Here is a 22,357-nt window from a genome sequence, read left to right as displayed (position 1 = left end):
TCCCAAATGCTTCATTTAAATTGCAGCAATATCCTGGCTGACCTTTGAATATTTTACCTGTAAGGACAAGGACAGAGAACTCTAGCTGAAAAACTGTGAATAGGAGAAAAGTTTCATTTAAGGGGCCATCTTTTAGAATAGTTGAAGACTAAAGCTGCAGCTCTAAAACTGGTGCTCTGCCTAGGGATTTTTAATGAAATAAAATAAATTTTGTTTGTATTTTATTTGCTCTTTTTCTTTGTAAATAAGAACTTGGTATATATTCTCATTTAAGGCAGATTTATTTTCAGATTGATTAATAAATGTAGATAATTTCTTCAGAATTTTGGAATCTGGAGATTACCTGCTGACCAGTGGCATGGTTTAACATTGAGGCTGTCATTGCCACGTGTTTGATTTTAGCACGTTGCACATGAAGTAGAGTGGATCAAAAGGGTACAAAAGTGGAGCAATAAAAATATTTGTCTAATTTGATAGGCTAAGAAGAAATTACTGTTAGTCCACTTACAACAATACTGCTGTTCATAGCTATGAAATACATGTACCATATTGTGGGCTCTGTCATTCACTCAGCTACTGTTTTAAGACAAAAGTCAAATTAATGGGCAAACATTACTTTTAAAGAGGGATTCCTCTTACCATCTTCATCTATTTTCTTGAGTGTGAAAAGACCAAAAAAAAAGGCAGAAATCAATTTTGCCTTACTACAGAGACCTGTAAAACCTCAAATGATGAAAAGCGTACTTACCAGAATTATGAAAAGGAGTAACAAAATAGTAACACTATCTCTCTCTCTCTCTCTCTATATATATATATGACTCACAGTCACACTGTTTCCAGTTACTGTCTGCCCTATGAAGTGTGATAAATCTTCTGAATACTTGTAGTACAATTTTTGGGTTTGGTTGCATGAAAGAAGTAGAAAGATGTAACAGCAACTGGTGTCATTAGTGATTTCACAACACTTTGCAGGTTTTGATTAAAATCTGCCATAGATTCAGAATTTGACTGTGCTTTCAGAGATCAGATTAAGACACATACGTCCGTGCAGTTTTAAGGGAAAGTAAAAACACATCTGTCAAAAGTAATCAGATATTTGATGTATGTCAGAAATTCAATTACATCTGAACTGAAGCAATTACAGTTTCCTTTCAGGCATGAACTCAAGACACTTTTGTGTACGTTTCAATCTAGAAAAAGATTAAGAAATAGCAAAGTTGTCATATTCCTAATTTACTTGCTAGTACTTTATCTTAGGGTAGTATGAACTTTTCTTAAGGGAGAAAGGACAAGGTTTGGTGGTGTATTTAGTGGCTGGGCACTAAATTGAAAGTCACACTTGTTTAAGAAGCATATGCCATTTCTTGTGTGGCTCTTGCATTTTCAAAATATTAATGTGGTGATTGTCTACTTTGAGATTGTAGGCAGGTTGTGCTTGTAGAGTGTTTTTTTGTACACAGAACACAACCAACACACAGTAGCAGAGGGGCAAGAGAGGTTGAGTAGATTTTCTGTTACTGAAGTAGAGAATGTAAGATCCTATTGTTATTGGCCATCTTATCTCTCCGCTCAGCTCAGCACTCTCCATCCACACTGAGTTTATGGTCTTTCTTCTATATAACTACTTAATCAATTAATCTCTCCTGAGAATGTCAGTTATATTTACATGTGTGCAGAACTAAAATGAATATTTAGTTTAGGAAAGTAAAATTGACCTAACATAACTGAGTTTTTACTTTTCTGTTGTTTAGTCTGTCACAAATAGAATCACTCAGAGAAGAGGTATAGTATTGCATCTTTTACAGTGCTGATTTGGAAGAGGTTTTGCATCTTTTTCTTCAACTTTGAAGTTTGTCTCCTGCTTTCAGTGACTCTGGATCTAAGACATTACTATGTTGCAGACATTTAGATCTTGGATGCCAGAAAGATCTACAGAGTTTTATCAATGTAAAATTGTCATCAGGAAAACGAGGATGATAAACAATTTTTAGATAGATGAACTGGTCAAAGGAGGATAGGGTAGATCTACCGACTCTCAGATTTTTGGAGGAATAAAATAGATTTGTAAGGAGAAAGCAAGAGAAACTATCAGTACACCATGAAGTTTTAAAACAAGTATTGGACCATAGGATAAAAAGAAAAGTTACTACTTTCATTCTTGATTATTCTTCACTTCTTACTCTTATGTCTTTGGCATTGCCTCTGCCAAAAAACTTTAACAAATAGTCTGGCCTTCTCCACACATTCTGCTCTGTGTTTGCTGTGGCTTCATTTTGCAAGTTACTGTCTATGCCTGTTGCCCTTTTGCTGGTTCCTCCTGTGCTTTGTTTGTTCATTTTTTCCATCCCTATTGCTGAACTATTCCTTGGCTTTTCAATGATTTTCCTTCTCTGACATTTGCCTTGTGCTGCTCTGTACTGCTCAGTTCAGCCTTGCTTCCTTACCCCTCTCATGTCCTTCATTTGGGTGTGGCTTTCCTGATGTGCTGCCCAGCTGGATTTCTGTCTAATGAACCCCAAGCCAATCATCCCAGCACCCCTGAAGGAAAATTGCAAAGATACCCCATGGTGTCAAGACAAAGGCATAAGGTAACAGCAGAGATGTAAAATATAAAGAAATGTGGCACCTATATGAATGTGGGTCCATTTTCTGTTTGATTTTTAGACAGGTCTGTAATAACTAGCCAAAGTCAGAACTTCAGGTATCAGAGTTCAGAGATAAGAGGGGTGATCTATGATAAATCAGTTTAGGTTTTTACATGATTTGTGTATTACTGCAGAAGATTATTACATCAAAATTTACAATCAGATGTGACTGGGAAGTGATGGAGACTTTGTTGTGAAATGTATTAAGTGACAATTTTATATTGGGGTTTAAAAAACTTTTAAATTTAGTCCCATAATAAGAGAATGTGACTTTCATGATCTCTGTTACATGTATTTTTTTAAGTTTTCTTGGAATTAAAGTCTTAAGAATTATTTTGCTTGTTTTGGTTGTCAGCAGAGAAATGAATTACTCTACTTGGCAACATTTTTTTCCTCAGTGTATTTAACCATTGAAAGCATAGTTGTTACTGCACTTCAACAATAAATAAATATAATAGGTCAAAATATAATATCTGTCAAAATAATTGTTTTGATCTTTACTGAAACTGCAATATAAGCTGTTAGTTAGAGAAGGAGAATTTTATAAATGGAAGGAAAACTTTATACTTGGCCTTTCAGATATGCTTCATTTAAAAACAAAATAAATTGCATTAAATGAAACAACATATTTAATTACTGAGCCCTGTTCTCAAACCATTTATTTTAATCTAAAGAGCAAGTGTTTAACTTGAATCTATTATTTTTTACCAGAAAGAAATTATTCTAAATGAAAAATCTTAATTAAATAATCCCGAAAGTCTCTGGCAGAAGTATGCAAAATTGTATTAATACAAGATCCATAAAATGGTGAACAAATCTTATAAACATGCTCTAATACATTTTGTGCTTGTGGTAGTGATGTTGTGAAGCCTTTATTTGTGCCATGTCTTTCTTAAAGCAACTTATAAAGTTTTAACCAGTCATTTGTGAAATTGTTTATTAGCATCTGAATTGCATATTCATGACTTAAATTTTACAACTAAGTAATTCATCAGCTCAGATGAATTTTATGCTTCTGTATAAGTCCTAGAAGAGAGGGTGCAAAAAGGATGGGAAAAGGAATTTTTCAGTGGTGCCCAATGACAGGCAACAAGAAATTCTCATCTGAGCGAAGGGAATGCTTTTTACTGTGAGGAAGATTGAGCGCTGGAATGGTTGCCCAAAAAAACTATGGAGTCTCCATCCATGGAGATGTCCAAAGCCTTTTTGGATGTGGTCCAGGTAGACTCTGCTGGGAGAGAGGTATTGGACCATTTGTCTGTCAGAGGTCCATTCCAGCTCCAGGTATTTGGGATTTTGTGAAAATGCCAGAGGAAAGGGAAAACACAACTCTATCTCCTGGTGCAAGTATCCACAATTCATGAAGCAGAGAGGCCCCTAGAAATGCAATCATTGTGGACCATCTGTGGAAGGAACCTCTCTTGAGCTCCACTTACCTAACTTACTGAAAAGGAAGGAAGGAAGGAAGGAAGGAAGGAAGGAAGGAAGGAAGGAAGGAAGGAAGGAAGGAAGGAAGGAAGGAAGGAAGGAAGGAAGGAAGGAAGGAAGGAAGGAAGGAAGGAAGGAAGGAAGGAAGGAAGGAAGGAAGGAAGGAAGGAAGGAAGGAAGGAAGGAAGGAAGGAAGGAAGGAAGGAAGGAAGGAAGGAAGGAAGGAAGGAAGATGATGTAAATGTTAAAACATGGGATGCAGCAAATTTAAATTTTGGCATTTTACGTGGTTATTTTATTAGATATTTTACTTGCCTATTTGTATGGGACTTGAAATACCTTGAAGTGCTTTGTGTTCTATTTTATTTGACCCAGAGAAGATGCAATTAGAAGTATCCTGCCTTTAGTTGCACCCAAATCTAATTGATATGTAAGGGTGATCTCTTGTTCTTGCCTTTGTGCTTTCCCTTTGTAGGGTGCACTGTTTTTCATATCACCTGCAATTCACTGAGAAAAGTATCTGTGTCTGGTTTTGCAAACAAGGATGCATTTTATGTGAATTCTTAAGAACAGAAACAAGACAAAGCCTGTTGATCTGTCATGACCTCAGAATTCCAGAAGCACAGAACTGCTAAGGTGGTAAAGAACCTCTTGAGATCCTCTTGTTCATCCAAACCCTCTGTGGCTCAGGCAGGGTCATCTCCATCAGGTGGTCCAGGACCATGTCCAGTCAAATTTTGAATATCTACACAGATGGAGGCTGTTGGCTCTTGTATGATGACTGTCAATTCAGAAAATTTTATTTATATTTACTCATTGAGACTGAATAATTATAATACTGATGTAGCAAAACTAACAGGCTGCTACTCTCACAGTTTTATAATTAGAATCCATAACAGGGGATTGTGATGGTGTTTTAATGAAAGGGAATAAAAAATTCAAGCAGCCTCATTGGAAGCACTAAAAAAAAAGAAGATGCAAACAAAAATGGACCCACCCTTAATAAGAGTCAAAGTAGAAATGTTGTCTGTTCTTTATTAGACTTTTGGGATTTAGCAATGAAACTCTTCTGGGAGAGGTGCTATAAAAGATCTTAGTTTTCATATTTGAACCAGGATTTTATCTCTTCCAGCAGATGAAAAGAAATTAATACCTAGGTCTGACTTTTTCAATGCATTTTGGATACTAGTATGCTGGCAATAGCTCACTCTTTGCTATCTGATATCAATTCTTTTCTGGATGAGCTCCTTGAGAGGAAATTAGCAATAATTCCCAGCAGCAGCTGCTGTATATGAATATTTTGGAGGTTGCCCTTTCCAGATTCTGAGGATAACAGGAGAAAACAGACCTAATTATAGTGAGTTGACATTTACATGGCCAGTGCTAATTTTAGCAAAGCTGTCTGTGGGTTTAATCAAAATGCTGCTATAGTAATTTTAATGGAGAAACTATCAAGAAAACAAACAAATAAAAGTACCCCCTCCTAAATGATTTTCCATGAGACTTCAACAAGATATTCTGAGCTCTGTCTCATCTCTCTCTTTCAATTAAAGGAGGCTGAACTGAGTGCTCTTCTTCTGGGTAAAATCAATGGGAGGCACTCAGATGCTACAGAATTAGGAGGAGTGAATCAGGGAGATGCACTTCAACATCTAGAAAATCTGCCTGCAAAGCACCTTACTAATATGAAAAATACATGGCTTTAGGTTAAAGTTAAATGGGAGGATGACTTATTGCAGAATATTTTGTTCCTTGCCATCACTGTTTTATTACCATGATGCTGCCTGGTATGCTTGCTCTTAACATTTTTTCCTAATCTACTGTAGAGGCAAAAAAATGCATTTTTACCCATCTGTATTCCTTCCAAATAACATCCCAGCTATTGGCATCCACTGCTGCTTGAATTTTAGCTCTTGCAGCGCTGAGCTTCCTAGGGCTGACCCAAAAGTTACACAGAACTCAATGACAGCTCAGTGTCCCAAAGAATTGTAGCCATGAATTTGAAATATACTAATTTTGATTTATTATCTAATCCTGTTCTGAATTCTAGGCTGAATTCCTGAGGAATCTTTTACAGAATCAGTGTTCTCCAGCAGCCTCTGGGGAGGCTAGAGGCAAGGCTTAACAAAAGGTTGCCTAAAAATGAAATGAGGGATCATGCAGAGCTCCACACACTCCTGTGTAAGGCAGTTGACTCAAATTGCAGCCCTTGGTTTGAGTCAGATGCCTTCAGTCTTTAATGGGTCAGTGAGCTTACTCTGCTAAATTTAACTGTTTCCTAATGGGCTGTAGGACAGTGAAAGAAGAGTGAGGTATTATCAAAATCTGGCCCAAAGCTTTTTGTAAAATGTGATGTACCTGTGTTCAGAAAAGGGACTTGCTGTGGATTTCTTACACAGAATTTGTGGATATTCACTGCAGTAAAATAATTACGTGAAGGCAAGGGATCAGCCATTGGTATCAGTTTTTGGCAGAGTACTTGAGGTCCCCAGACAAGTAGGAGCAGGTAAAACTGATTTTATTAAAGTTGTACACAGAGCTATTTTTTGTGTGCTAGCCTGCATTCTCTAAATGGGAAAGAAGAAATAAAAGCAAATTATATTTGCTATATTTGCTAAAATAGCCATTATGGCTACTTTAGCTATCTTATTAACTGGCCAAAATCATAATGAAGTAAATCTGTATTAGCAGTTAATGATCAGTTGGTTAGTTGACAGCTGCAGGCAAGCCTGGTGATGTAAAAATTGCCTTTATTATTAGCATCTTCTAATAAGAAGATTTTTGTATTAAAAATGTGAATCCAATCTGTTTCAATAGCAATATTATAAAATTTGTCTTTTCATGATCTTTAATAACCAATTTTCTGCCAGAATGACCCAGAATGCTATCATATGGATTCTGCATTAAAATCTATTAAAAAAAAAAACAAGGGGCTCTGTCCTGTAACAGGAACCATTAAGCTACAATTCAAAATATGTAATGTGATGTGTATAACTGGTTATGAGTTTACAGTCTGTTCTATTTGCCATCTGTTAAAAGCTTTGCAAGTGAACCTTAAGGATGCACTGTAATGGTGTTACAAAGTGTTTACATTATTTTGGTATCCATGCATGTGTGGATTCAAGGCAATCTAATTGCAAACATATCCTGAAGTGTACTCTTCTGTTTCAAAGGTATCACTTGCCTTTGTCTTAACTGGACCAGAGTGAGCCCAAAGTGGGCAAATCGCAGCAGAGAGCCGACTCTTCTCTCACTGAGGGAGAACAGTGTATCAGTGCTGTGATGGGTTTGTGATCCAGAGGGGGGGATCCCAGTTCAGATGTCTTCAGGAGTGTTGTAACTATGCCTGATATCAGCTTATTTATTTCAGATATTGGATTAAAAATGAGGTGCTAATTTTAAAAGATTTTAACTTTGACCATGTAGTTGCCAACAATACATGTATATGTAGTATATCTTTTAAATTTGGGTATGGGCTTGATAGATAATGCTTCAAAGATCCAAAGAAAAATCTTTAATTTTTATCAAAATTGGAAAAAATATATAGTTTTTTTCATTTAGATATTAACATTTTAATGGATTTTTATTTAGGATATTTTCAAGCTCTTTCATGATACAAAACTTTTCAAGTAATTATTTCCAAGGCAAATTGCTCTTGCCATGATGAACTCCTACAAATACACAAGAATTAAGCAATCACAAGTGCAAAGCAGCTGGTTAATTTTCATAATTAGTATATGATAAAACTCTTACACACAGAAATTCAGATATGTTTAGGTAAGAACTTCCTATGGCTTTTCCCATTCATAATAAAGTGAGGCAGTGGTCTGTATTTGATGTCCTGAGGTCTTTTTAACTGGGAGAGGTAGAAAACCTGCAGAGTTGTATGGTTTTAAATATTCAAAACTTTCCTAATTTAAAAGTGATTTTCCCATCTTAATTTGGTTAATTTATTTTAGTTTAAGAGTGTTTCTAGCAAAAAGCTTATCACCAATAGACTTTATCATTAAATGCTGGTAGGGAGTTAATGCAAATGAGGAGTCCAGACTCATGTTCTGTGTTTTGGAGAGCTGTTTTTCAAACCCTTCTCTCCTTCCCTGATGTGACTTGATTTTTTTTTGTCTTTCTGGCCATTCCTGTATTCCTGTCTGACATCATTTTACTTAGTCTCCCAGCACTTCCTCCTTCATTCCCAAGCTTCTGTGCATCCATCTTTTTTTCCCAAGACTGCATTACGATTTCCCTACCACCCACTCTTCTACAACTCTGAGCCCTGAGGTCTTCACCCTCGAGGAGTTTTGGCTGGAGGAGGGTGACCTTTTGGAGCGCCAGGTGAAGTTTCCCTGCTGGCATTTTTTGAGCATGAAGCCACCTGTGGTGATCAAAGGAGCGATCCCCAGGAGGATGCTGCATGTCCAGTCGTTCTCAGGGAGTGGCACCCACAGACCTGCATCAGCTTCTGTTCATTGTAGAAAGTGTGAAATATTATCACAAAAACTCATTCAAAGCCTAATGTAGAAGCAGCCACTCATAACTAAGAGGATTTTCTGCAGATAGAATTAAAGCTGAAACCCTAACCCTGAGGTGTCATTTCCTGCAAATTCCAGGAATACTTTTCAAACAAAGAGCTTTGTAGTTAAAAGACTCATTTACTTGTTCTACTCTGTGTAATCTTTCGATTATTTCTGAAATAGCTGAAGTGTTCTGAAACTTGGCAGACTGACAAGTCACTGGAAAAAGGCCCTTAAAGATTGAAAATATCAGGCTACCTTCATTACAGACAACACGAGTTTAGTTTGTTTTGTTTGGGTTTTTTTAAGCAGCAAAATCAATCATATAAAATATCATATGGAAAAAGCATGGTTTGTATAATAGTAGTGAAGGTTCTTTTAAATATATTATAGTTGTCTTGAATGTGAGCATTTTTTTTGGATTAATCTTTTTAATGCAGTGTTACAGATGTAACTCACAGCTGAAAAAAACATGACTTAGGGCCTTCAAAATCATGGGATTGACATGTATATGTTACACATGATCTGAATACTGAATACACTGAATATTAAATGTGGGACATTCACTTAATTGTGGTGGGTTTTTTTGGTTTTTTTTTTTTTTGTTTTTTTTTTTTTTTGTAGCAAAGGCAGGGTAAAATGGAATTTTTTACAGGGACAGCCATACAATATGATAAAAGGTTAAACAGTGATTAAAAAAGAAAAAGGAAAGATATGAGTAAAATGATAGAATATATTTTGAAAACTTCCAAAATACCACAACAATCTGTTTCATCTTGCAGGAATCCGATTAGCTCCAAAAGAAAAACTGGAAATCCCTGTATTATTCATGCCAGCTGAAATGAAAATTTATAAAGCAGTGGTGGTAATTCATGTAATGAGGGGAAATGGTGAGAACTGGCCTTATGAGGTTACTGGTGAATCAAACAGAGACTTAAACAGGTAATTTATTCTAATAGGAAAGGAAAAAGTGGTTGAGATGCTCAATCCTATCAGCATTTATCCCATTGACTATTCATGTGTAGCTCCCAAGGGCAGTCCAGTGTCTGATTTTGAGGGCAGTGGGTATCCATCAAAAGCTTTTAATGTACTCTGCAAAGTTTGCAGATTCAGGGGGAGATATCTGTCTGTTTTAATACCTATCTATTCTTGCTTTAAATAAAGAAAATGTAAAGTACTGGCTGCTGGTGCAGTTATGGATATTGGGCAAATGAAAGCTCCTTTTGTTTCAATATATTTGGGATAATAATCATTTACATCCTGATATTTTTATGTCATTCATAAACTGCAAAAATCTTATCTCAGTGTAAACATAACCTGACAAAATGCAGATCAGGCCAAATGTTTGCAGATCTATAATGTTTGAATATACTAAGTGAATCTAAGTTGTAGCTGATATAATTTTTAGCTGATATATTTAGCTGGATTTTATTTAATATTTTTCTCAGATATGGTTAGCATTACAGCATACAATAGGATAGAGTCTAACCTTTCCAACAACTCGTAAGTCTACCTTACTTTAGAAACAGAATTTTCAGCAGTCTAATTGATACTTGTATTTTTCTAGAAATGTTATTGTAGCAGAGAATGGGGAAACTCAGGGAATACTCTGGATCTATCCCATTAATGGAACACCTGAAGCACCACAGCAGAAATCAGGTAGGTAATGCTTGAAAAAAGCTTGAACAATATATTTAATAATATTTAAGAAAATCAAATAGTTATATTCTCACATGCTTGATCACAGGAATTTGCAGTAGTACTTAGCTAGATCTTAGAAAAAGTTAACATAACATATTAAAAATAAAATCTTCTCCCATTTCCAAAGCAAATCTAGATCATTACTTTGTTCTTATAGTAGATAAAAGGAATTGAGGGCAGTTTAAAATCTTATGGGCTGTGCCCTTCAGTATCCCAATTAATCCTGAGTTAGAGAACTGAAGGTGAGCTGAGCACACAGCTGACTCAAAGGTAGAACTTCTTGCATATCCAGAACACCCTTCTGGAGACTCTACTGGGTGCAAAATATTGGAGGAGATGTTCACTGCTTCTCTCAGCCTTGAGTTTCATCTCTTCATCAAAACCAGAATATAAAGTAGTGTGGACAGCAATAAGTTTTCCCCTTGCTCTTTAGAAGTGAACTAGCATTAAAAGATGACTGAATATTCTTGGAGGTGTCCTGCTTATTTTGGGGATAGTAAATGCTTATATGTTTGACCATCTGTATTTTTAAGGTGTGATATAATTCCAGAGCTATGAAACAGGAAGTTGTGAACAGCTTTTTAAATCTATAACCCTGAAACAACAGCTCAATGTGTAAATGTGGGACTAATTCTATACCAGCTTGTCCTTTCAGCTCACTTTTTGTGGATTGAATCAGTGAATATAATACCTTTCTACATTAAATGTATTAAGATACAGGGACAATTTCTGAAAAAACATAGATATTTGTACTGCCATTAATTTATATAGCTTAAGAACTCTTTACTTGTAGACAAATGCCAATGATGTGGTATTAATTAGAGCTTTCATCTCATTAATTTGTACTTTAATACCTTAAGGAATGAAACAGAATATTATCATGTAATCAACTGTTGCCCAAAATGATGGCTTTAATGAGTCTCATTAGCATTAGAACCATGTATATTAATGTGAGTGTTTGTTGTGTTATTTAAAGCTGTTGTGTAATTCAGTGGCACTCCTCAAGATAAATCTCCCTTTTATTGGGCTGATGCTTTCACTGAAATCACAGAATCATTAAGGTTGAAAAAGACCTCTAAGATCATTGAGTCCAACCATTAACTCTGTGTAACCACTAAATTGTGTCCCTAACTACCACATCTCTGTGGTTTCTGAATATTTTTAGGTGTGATGATCCCCCAGTTCTCTGGGCACCTTGTTCCATCACCTGGCCACCCTTTCCATGAAGAAATTTTTCCCAATATCCAATCTAAACCTCCCTTGGCACAACTTGAGGCCATTTCCTCTTGTCTGTCACTTGTACTTGGGAGAAGAGATGATCTCCCACGTGGCTACACCCTCCTTCCAGGTTGGTCTGGAGATGAAGGTGGTCTCTCCTGAACCTTCTTTTCTCCAGGTTAGACACCCCAGCTCCCTCAGTCACTCTTCTTAATCTCGAGACCCTTCCCCAGCTCCACTGTCCTTGCCTGGGCTCTCTCCAGCCCCTCAATGTCCCTCCTGAACTGAGGGGCCCAGAACTGGACACAGCTCTCAAGGACAATCCCTGTCCTGGTTCTGCTGGTCAGGTTCCTGTTCCTGTTCCAGGCCAGGTTCCTGTTCCTGATCCAGGCCATGTTCCTGTTCCTGTTCCAGGCCATGTTCCTGTTCCTGATCCAGGCCATGTTCCTGTTCCTGATCCAGGCCAGGCTCCATTGGCCTTCTGGCTACCTGGGCACATCTGAGCTCATTTTCAGCCTATTTTTCATCAACATCCCCAAATCCTCCCTTGGCCAGCTTTCCAGCCATTCTTGCCCAAGCCTGGGACATTGCCTGGAGTTGTTGTGCCCCAAGTGCAGGACCCAATGCTTTCTGTATAAGTTATGAATTAAAATGTTTAGCATTAATGAATGGCTTAAGTGACCTCACTTCTGTGTGTGATCCGAAGCTCACATACTGTCGCAGACATCTTTTCCCTAAAAATCCTTTCTTAGGATTTTTTCCCTTCTGAGGAGCTGAGGCCTCAGAAACAAAATGTAAACAATGGTTATCTGCTGCTGTGGAGTGCATCAGGTGGATCTGTGATTGGTCTCATGTGGATGTTTGGATTTAGTGACAAGTCACAGCAGAGCTCTGTGGCAGGCTCTCACTCTCTGTCCAAGCCAGCTGCCTTTGTTATCATTCTTTTCTATTCTATTCTTAGCTAGCCTCCTGAGGAAACCTTTCCGTCTATTCTTTTTAGTATAGTTATAATGTAATATATATATATATATATATATATATAATAAAATAATAAATCAAGCCTTCTGAACATGGAGTCAACATTCCCGTCTCTTCCCTCATCCAAGAACCCTTGTGACCACTGTCACAACATACTATCAACCCTTAAGTAATTTCAAATTCCTAAATGCTTTTTTAAAACAGCAAAAACTAAATTGTAGCATATTTATAACTGTTATCCCTTTGTTTATGTTCAATAAATGTTTGTAATACATAAAAATGCATTGCATTAATTTTGAGTACATATAGTTCTTTGGCCATGAGGATGTTATGTTGGACTAATATTTTTTCCCAAGGAAAATTTAGGTCTTTCAAGAATGTCCCAGAAAACAGAAATAGGTGTTTTTAAGTGTGTTTATGTAATTTTCCATTCCTACCTTGATTCTGAAATCTGTGGTTTTCAGTTATAATTGGGCATTTAGAAAACTTGCATTATAAGATATAAATCCAAAGCAGATAATAACAAGAAATCTACTTAAAAAAAAATATAATGATCAAGAGTATTGTCATCTCTCTAAATGCAGACATTTATTAGAATTGCCTGGAGGCTACAAGTTTCTGTGTCAAAAACCCAAGCTGCTTTGCTGGTGTATTAAGGAGTTCATCTTTGGGTCATTCTTATTTGCATCTTAATATATTAAATTTCTAGAAGTCACTTGGCTTTCGATCTCATGAGACCAATTAAAATGATCAGTGGTCACAACCCATGTAGTACATGGTAAGTAGATGATACCCTGGCTATCTGATAGAATTGATTACAAATGGAGAGTCATCCAGAATATTCTTTTAATTCTTGTGGAGTGTAGAGTCAAAGAAGCATACAGCAATTTTAATTGGAGGGGACCACTGGGGGTCCTCTAATCCAAGCACCTGCTCAAGGGCAGCTTGCTCAGGGATTTGTTGAGTCAAATCCTAGATATCTATGAATTTTATTCATAAATATTATTCAGCCATTTTGGAAAAAAGAAAATGTAAAATCAATTTTTGTAGTAAGATGAATTGTAGAACAGAAAATGACACAATGTGCACACAGTAATCTGAAACATTTGGTAAACTAGTGGAATACAGAGAATGTAATTTATTTTTAAATATAGATTTAAAACTATATTTATATAAGGTCATACATTTAAACAAAAAGATCTGTGTTTAACCTATTTCAGTAACTCTCCTTCATGGAAATTCTAAGAGATTTCTAGAAATTACTTACACTCTGTTAAACCGGGAAAGACCAAGAGAGAAAGGAAATTACCTGAACTTATGTAGTTATCTATTTTGCAGAGTAAATAAAGTGCCAGAATAGAAAGTTGAAGCTAAATAAAAATGATACAGAAAAGGAGTTTCCTTCTTCTTTTTTTAAACACTGCATATTGATTCACCACAATATGGTTCCAAATTATTGATCATAATTCCTTATCTTAACTTCAGAGTTAATTTTTGAAGAAACATTGGGTCAAACTCTGATGAAAATGACTTACAGATCTTGAAACTAAAAAGAAGTATGTGGTCAGCTGTTCTTTTTCATGTTGATTCCCAGAACTCTAGGAAGTGCTAGATCTTTGGGAAAACATTTTTTGTCAGTGCTTTTATATAATTTTCTTCTTTTTCTGTGTTATTAAATAAGAAACAGCAAAAAAACAACAACAAACAAAAAAAAAAAAAAACCAAAAAAAACCCAACCAAAAAAAACCAAAAAAAAACAAAAACAAAAAAAAAACCAAAAAAACCAAAAAAAAAAAAAAACAAAGAAAAAAACCCCTGTTGAAATAGGCTTTATAGAAACTAGTGTAAAAGATAAAACCTAAAAACTTTGTCATTAAAACGACATACTTTGGAGGTAGTAAATTAAAATCACTTACTGAACTGAAAGAAGTTCTATGATGCTTCCAACAGAAGCTCATGAGAGAATGCTTTTTATTCTGAAATGTTTCTATTAAAGTTGAAGTTTTAATAACAGTGTCCTTAAATTAAGAAAGCAAAGAGTAACTTAATATTCTTTCATTTAATCATAAAACCTTTTATTTTTTTTTGTTTTGTTTCAGTCTTCCTTTCTTAGTAGCGTATTTCAAACTATGCCATAATTCCTATTAGCAGTTGAAGTAAAATTTATGAAGATAAATTTAATGATTAAAGATAAGAGAGAAATTATCAAGTGCTGTTGGGAGCTAACTGAACACATTTTTGTTTGCTTAGCAATATTTTCTGCTTCTTCACCACAACAGAACCATAGAAAGTGGAGGTTGGCAAAAGCTTTTAGTCGTCTTGTTCCTTACTGCAATTCTGTCATTCTCTGAGCACATTTAGCTTCTATGTTTCATTTCTTTGTTAAAATCCAGATGCCAGCTCTTTGCAAATCAGATGTTTTTGCTTTTGTGTAGTTGTGATCCGCTGCCAGGCCAGGCAGAGGCTGGAGCAGAGGGTGGAGCTGCTGCTGATTGGGGTCATGCCTGGTGCCACTGACCTGCCTGATGCAGGGAACTCTGCCTCGGTGGACACAGAAGAGGTGTCCAGCACCCCAGAAGTCACTGATGGTGAGAATAGTTTTGATGTTATGCTATTTTAGGAAGATTTCAAATAACTGCTTCACCAGACGTGCAGCTCTGCTATGACAATGAGTGAAGTTTAGGCAAATGGTCCCTGTTCATATATCTATCATTTGTTTAACTTTTTGTCTACAGCTATGGGCACTTATAAACCTGAACTCTCCATTTCTTTAAATTTGTCCTGGATGTGAGGCTTGCATACAGACAATCTTTCCTTTAAAAGAGAGCCTGTACAGTCTTTAGTTAGAAAAAATACATCTGTGTAAGCATTGCCAGGAGACATTTATCTGCAGGTTTATAAGATGCATTCCCATCAGCAGGTCAATATTGGTATCAGAATGGATTGAAGAAGGAGGACTTTTTGAAAGAAGTGATAAAGCTTTGTAAAAAGATAGCTTCCACTTACTGTTAATCTGCTGAGAACACAGTGAAAATCAATTTATTCAGATACTGCAGCTGTTCAAAATATACCTCTCCTTGAAACAGAATAGCACAACAAATAAGTAGTAAGGAAAGAATACTTCCTACTGCTGTATCATCAGTATTTCTGTTATCAGTCATAGTCACAAAAATTTTTAAAATTGTGCAGCTTGGAAGCTTAACATTCCATTTTGGGTTCAAAGCCATCATTCTTCATAAGGAAAATGTTATTTAAAAATTACGTCACATAACATGAAACAGACTAATGTGTGTTTAACTTAGCTGTAGATGAGGGAAGGGATTTCACCTGCACTCTGACTTTGCTCAAAGTGGTAAAAGATGAGTTTACAGATGTTACTGTAATTGCAGTCTATCAGGTAATCAGTTGGAAGGGCAGGCAAACTTGGCTTTTGTGTCCCTTTTCTGCCATTTACAGTCTGTTCCAGCAGAGGCTGTGCAGGAATACCATGTTACAGAACATGTCCTGCCAAATAACAGAAAAAGTGAATAGGTGTAAAAGGTAAATCAGGATGCATTACATCCTTCCTAGGAGGCCAATTTTCATGCAAACATGCACATTGATCAATGTAATCTCCCATCAACAATTACTGTCTGTAAATAGATTTTACTTCTGAAAGCTTTTAAAATAGGAGATCTGAAGTTGAACTGTTTAAGAGAGCTTGCAGAGCATATGCTTACTGATTGGCTGATATTCATAATTACTTTTCTAAATTTTATATTTACTCGTATTGCAGTGTCAAAGATAACTTATTTCTTGGGCATATTATCATCTTACATACCCATATTACACAATGATAGTGATAAATCCAGTAAAGCAAAAATATGTAAAGTTGTCAGTGTACATTCTTTCATCTTTGGAGAACTGTAAATGCTATTATGAAAATTTATTCAGCCTTTTGGGGACAGCTGTCCATCAAGATAAAAAGGCACTTTTTTAAAATTTATTTTTATAGTAGAGTAACAGATTTAGCTCATTATTGGCTGGTCACATATGAGTGGGCTGCCTTAAACACACCTGGCCTATTTCCCTCCAAAATGTTGGCCTGTGAATTGACAAGAAAAACATGAAGTGAGCAAGCTGAGGCAGCATTTTGAAAGTCTTGCAGATTCGTGATGTCTAGTTCTTGTTTTATTCATAGGAATAATTTATTCACACTGGCTGCTGCACATGGTGTACAAGACATTGATTTGGGGCGTTGCATCTTTTTAAGTAAGAAGTCTGGTAATGAAATGCTTTGCACCCTAGGTAGTAAAATAATTTTTAACACAGTGCTTTTCATCCTTTTCAATGACATTTTAATGCCATTACGGATAGATGAATTTGAGGCCTGTTGGGAAGCAAATTAAATGGTACTATCTGAGCTTTTCTGCAGTCTACCAGTAATAACATAAATAAAAGCTTAAACCTTTAAGATAACAGTCTGGCACACTGTTCTTCATTTTTTTTCTCTTCTGAAAGAGTGATTCATCAGAGTGCCTGTGTGAAGAGTAGTAAGCAGTTTTTACACCCAAGGATAAATGATGATAATTACTGGCAGATCAGATTTAAACAGCTAATACTGTGCTTCAATATTTAAATTATTTGGACAAGTATAAATTCTTTTAAAGTGAAAAATCTTCCAACACGTCTTCTACATAAAAAATTCAATTTCATCCAATACGGAGGAGTGCGCTTGACACAGAAACCTACTACAATTTCTTAAGAAAGAGGGTGCAATCTAAAAGTTGTCTAACTTCAATGACATAGTTTCTTGTTCAGAAGTCAGCGAAGTTCAAGGGTTCAAATAATGAAAGTTTAATATTTTAGAAATATAAAATAGAAAATAGGGCATGGCCCTTTTAAAAAATAATTTTCAGTGATATTACATGCATATTTTCACCCTAAATTTATTTTTCAGCTGTTTTCTTACATATGGCTCTAAAGATGTCTTTTTCACTGAAGGAAAGGAAATTTAAGAGCTGAGATTCATCCAAACAAGTGAAGTTTGCTATTTTTTAGGTTAAGTATTCAGTGGGAAATACAAACACATTTAATTTTCCACAGTCTTCTGAAAAAAAGAAAATCAAACATTCATGAATCAGTTATGGAAGTTTGACTGACATTTAACATTCACAACATTGTGTGTTTGTAGTGGTCCTTTGTAACCTTTCCCTTTCAATTGCTTCAGTTTATCTCATAAGCCAGCCATGAGGGCTGAGTGTTTCTCATTAGCTTCTCTCATCTTTATTAATTCATTGCTCTCCTCACAGCCCAGCAGCTGGTCTTAGCTCCTTGCTCTGAATTCTTATTTCTGGGAAGGTTTCATGGCAGTTGCCTTGAGGGGAGCAGTGCTGCCCATGTTCTGTAGGGTAGCACAGATATGAGGCTGGGTTATGTTGTGACCAAGGCTTAGAGCCATTCTGAACTCAGACTAAACAGATGGAGAGTTCAACTGCACCTGAGAGGGAAATAACATTTTCCAGATGTGCTAATCCATAATGTACATTGGCATCATTATACAAAGTGTATCTGTACCCTTTCTTTCACTGTTAATAAAAACTTTATAGCAACTACCTAATATTCCTGAAACTCATCAGAATATTCAAAAGCCTCTGTTTTCTTTCATTTCATTAAAGTAGCTCTTTGAAACCAGCAAAGAATAAAAACATATTCAAACACGCATTAAAAAGCTATTTTCGATCCCCAGCAGGACTTTGTGGTAGCCAGTGCTATGGATTACACTAAATTCCCATTTAATGTGATGGATCTGGATCAGGAGGCTCGCCTTTAAGATATAAGGTCAATAAAATTAGGTATGACCAAAGAAATCTTTGGAGACAAATAGACTTGTTCACGCATCCAGAGATGTTAATATGATTGCTGATAAAGTGTAGCAGATTAATATTGGAAGCAGTATGAGGAGGGTAATAATGATGAAGATGGCCCTGTATCCTACTTAAGCCATTTCTGTATTGTCAGAATTACTGTGGCATTATTTTTGAAATTATCCTTGAGGATGAGAAAATGATAGCTGTATAAATTAGATTTTCTTCCTATGCAATAAAAGAAAGGATAACAAAGTGTTTGTTTTGGATTAAGAGTTGATGAAAGCAGTGATCAATGGCAAAATGAAGTTGTTGACAAGAGGGTGAACCAACAATTGAGACACTTTGTTATGGATTATTGCTTTTTTGTTAGGAGGTGACAACTCCTGATGGAAGAGAACTAGTAGAAGTCAAAGTATAAAGCACCACAGGAGAACTGAAAGTCTTAAATGGATTATTTTGTCATCTACATAATTTTTGTTTACATCTGCCTGTTTGTTTCTTTATTTATGAGTGAAGCATGGGAGAGATTTGATGTATTGTTTATTTCCATTATTGAGCTGAAATAATGCCAGGCATTTTAATGAAGAAGGTCAAATAGTTCTTGTTGATATACAAGGATATCACTGGGTCCATTAAAAAAGAGAAAAAATACAGCAAAATTTTTATCTCATAAATAAACTCTCCTACTGCCATTTCTTAATATAATTAGGACAGTAACAGCAAATTCTGGCAAAAAAAAAAAAAAAGAACTTGTGAATTGTGACCAGGCAGTTGGGAACTGCTTTTATTTCTGTTTACAGTCATCACTCAATTCTGTTTCCTTGCCATTTTATAAAATGTTAAAGTCTGTAAGCCTTAGGAATGAGAATCATCATTATGTTAATTAGAATGACTTTCTGATACTTATGCAAAATCATGCTCACTTTAAATATTCAGCACTAAAAGGGAACCAGATCTATTATAAACTAATCTGAAGTTATTTTTTCAGCTTCATAAAATTTCAAAAACAATAAATAACGCAATACCAGAAATAATTAAATTCTTCCAGGTGCTACTCTTCAGTATGATACAGAACCAGGAAACATGAGAGGTCCAAAAGAACTGATTGACTGACTCAAATAATGTCTGAAACAAGAACACACAAATAGATTTCCCTTAAAATTATTTGAGCTAGTGGATAAGAAAAACCTAGGCAATATAATTAGCTGGAGGAGTGTATTAATGACTTTAATTGCTCTATGTTTGTGATTGCTGTTTCTCCCCTTTCTTGTACACAGAATTTCCTGTAATCTCTTTGGTTGGGTGATAAGGAGGTATTGCTTCCAATAGAAACAGAACCACTGCACCCTTGTTTTGTAAAGATATTTTGGGGAAGGTTCTGTAAATCAGAGCCGTGGCCAACACAGCTCTATACAACCTTGATTGTTCTTCTGGAATATCATAATACCTAACAATGATCTGTCTGCATTAATTTCCTCTTTTTTCTGAATTATTTGCTCATTATTTATGGGACACCAACAAAGCATTGCTGGTCAAACCCCTTAAGATGCAAACTTCTTCAGTTTTTCTGGGACAGTGGCCCTTTGTCTCTCAGCAGTGTTTGAATGCTATTATAGAAAAGCAGAGGATTTATGCACCTAAATTTGCCTCAGAAAATTTATCAGACAGTCACTGTAGTAAAAAACTACATTCATGCAACAAGCCTATCCCAAATGCTCTCCCATTTCCAGGTTATTACATCCTATTGTCATTTCTGTGATAAATTTCTTTATCCATGTCTTCTGTCTCTGAAGTTATGTTGCTCAAGTTTTGTTGTTCTTACAGAAAATGAAGATATTATCTCTAGATCTCCTTCATCTCTCCCACACAACACATTTCAAAGAGAACCTGATACAAAAATTCCCCAACAAACTTCCCCTGTTGTTTTGTAGAATGTATAAAACTTTATGTTTTATAAATTACTGCATCAGGCCTGTTGTTTTGACAGTTTAACAATTTGATCTGAAGCTTTGGAAATACAGGAAGATATTTAAACTATAAGACAAGTAAATAGAAGTTACACAAAATCACCACAGAACTTTGAATGAAGTGATAACCTTGAACCATCACTCTTTCTTCAAGCCTGCTGAGGAAGACAAGAGTGAAACTTCAGAAATTTACTACACAAAAATTTTATTAATTCTGAAACCTGATTTGTATCCAAAAAATAACACAAGTTGATACCTCCCATGAGATGAAATGTCTTGTAGTAGAGATTTTACACTACCCTGTGTGATCGATGTTCTGTCTTATGTGTAACTAAATGCAGTCTGTTGGGTAAGGAAAAGGAATCAAATGAATGTGACCCTGGTGGTCAGGGGCTGTGTTCCACTCTCTGTGGCTCAGTTTTCTGTATTAAAAAAGCCAGAAGATAAAATGTGCATGTTTTGGTAATAGACCATAGAATAGTGTAAAACTGTCAAGAACCATTGAAAAAATGGTGATGTGGGTTTCCAATTTAGCCTCTGTTGTGTCCCAGTTCAAATAGAATGGTCGGGTTAAAAGTCAACTTGAGTTGTTACTGATTTCTGGGAGCAACACTGAAAGTGAGGCAAATGACTCTGGATGCCATGGAAAAAATAATGTCTGTGTGAATTAGGACTAAATCATGAGATATGTTTCTGAAGAAGCTGCTTTGATGTTTCTATGCCAAGGTACAGATGTGATCTTTATCTGCCAGAGTTTCTGGCTAAATGAAGACACGGCTGAATAAAAGCGGGAACTTGTTGAAAAAGGATTATAATGGTTATGAAGAAATAAATTTTAATGGTTTCCTTTATAACATGAATTTAGAGGGTAGCATACAAATCTGAGTAGAATGCCAGATCAAAGGAAAATAATGTGAGATCCTTTGGGCTGAAGAGAATCCTTTTGATTTTTCTGAGGTTTTTGTTTCAACTCTATTATGCAAGTAATATGAGAATAAAGAAAGCGTAAAAAGGGATGTATGGAGGGAGAATAAACAGATAATTAGTGAAAAAGGGATTCAGGGAGAGAGAATATATAGAAACAAGCTGCAAGGAAAAATACTAGATGCACACCATGTGTTTCATATACATAAAATGGATTCACAAGCTTTTTTCATTCACTAAACTGTGCAGTGTTTTGAAGAAACTCATTATCAAAACAAAACAAAAAAAAAAAAAAGGTGAGGGCATTGTTTTTTGCCTTTTACTGCTTTACAGTAGAAACTTGGGTTAGAAGTAGCATACCTCTTTCAAAGAAGTGTATTGAAAGAGAAAAATTAGGAAACAGAAAAGTTGAATGTAAGAGAAAATTTAAGAAAGAAGCATTCCAATTAGTTGCTAAGGAAATAGGCAGTGGGATGCAGGGTAAAAGATGTGGATAAGAGTGGAATTTTGTAGAGCCTTGAAGATCTGGATGAAAGTTTTTGGCTGGATATGGAAAGAGAAAAATTTGCAGAGAAGAGATGCAAAGATATATATGCAGAACTGTATTGAGAATTTCTTTGAATTCCTATGAGGATCAATAATTTTATTATCAACAGAAGATCAGCTTTTTTATCCAATAATTTTTGGGATTTTAATTTCTGGGATTTAGTTAAGTTATATTATCTTTGCTTATATTTATAGTGCTCCTCATACAGCTCTTTTGTATCTGTATGAAGAAATCTGGTGAAAGGCATATTTAACTACAGCCAGGTCTTTGGGGGGTTTTATGCAATTTGCTTATTCTGCTGCTATTGTCCCATAGTTGTGACATTTTACAGTGGGAAACAGATCCATAATTTTGAGTTGAGATCTCATGTCTTACTACCCACATGATGTCTACTTAAGTGTTAGGATATTATTGACCACTAAACTTCCTTCTTCTTTTTTCCTTTCTTACTCTTGAAATTCACTTTTTGCTGTTTATTTGAATATGTGCTTGAAAACAGTAATATAATTTTTTTATCTGCTGTACAATAATGTGTTCTGCCTGCCTCTACTTTTGTTGGAAAGGCAGAACTGCATATTTAATCCTCATT

The 22,357-nt window shown here is 35.6% G+C and overlaps 1 protein-coding gene across 1 annotated transcript in view; it reads left to right on the top strand.

The window, feature by feature from the left end:
- Positions 1–22,357, top strand: part of CFAP47 (cilia and flagella associated protein 47) — a 259,943-nt gene that overhangs the window by 214,138 nt on the left and 23,448 nt on the right. The window contains exons 58-60 of the mRNA XM_058045574.1: positions 9,367–9,526; positions 10,152–10,243; positions 14,917–15,069. Of these exons, the coding sequence (XP_057901557.1) occupies positions 9,367–9,526; positions 10,152–10,243; positions 14,917–15,069 (405 nt within the window). The remainder of the gene's footprint in view (positions 1–9,366; positions 9,527–10,151; positions 10,244–14,916; positions 15,070–22,357) is intronic.

Source organism: Melospiza georgiana, chromosome 2 (genome assembly GCF_028018845.1).
Source record: "Melospiza georgiana isolate bMelGeo1 chromosome 2, bMelGeo1.pri, whole genome shotgun sequence".
NCBI classification, from domain to species: domain Eukaryota; kingdom Metazoa; phylum Chordata; class Aves; order Passeriformes; family Passerellidae; genus Melospiza; species Melospiza georgiana.
This window is presented reverse-complemented; position numbering and strand designations above follow the sequence as displayed.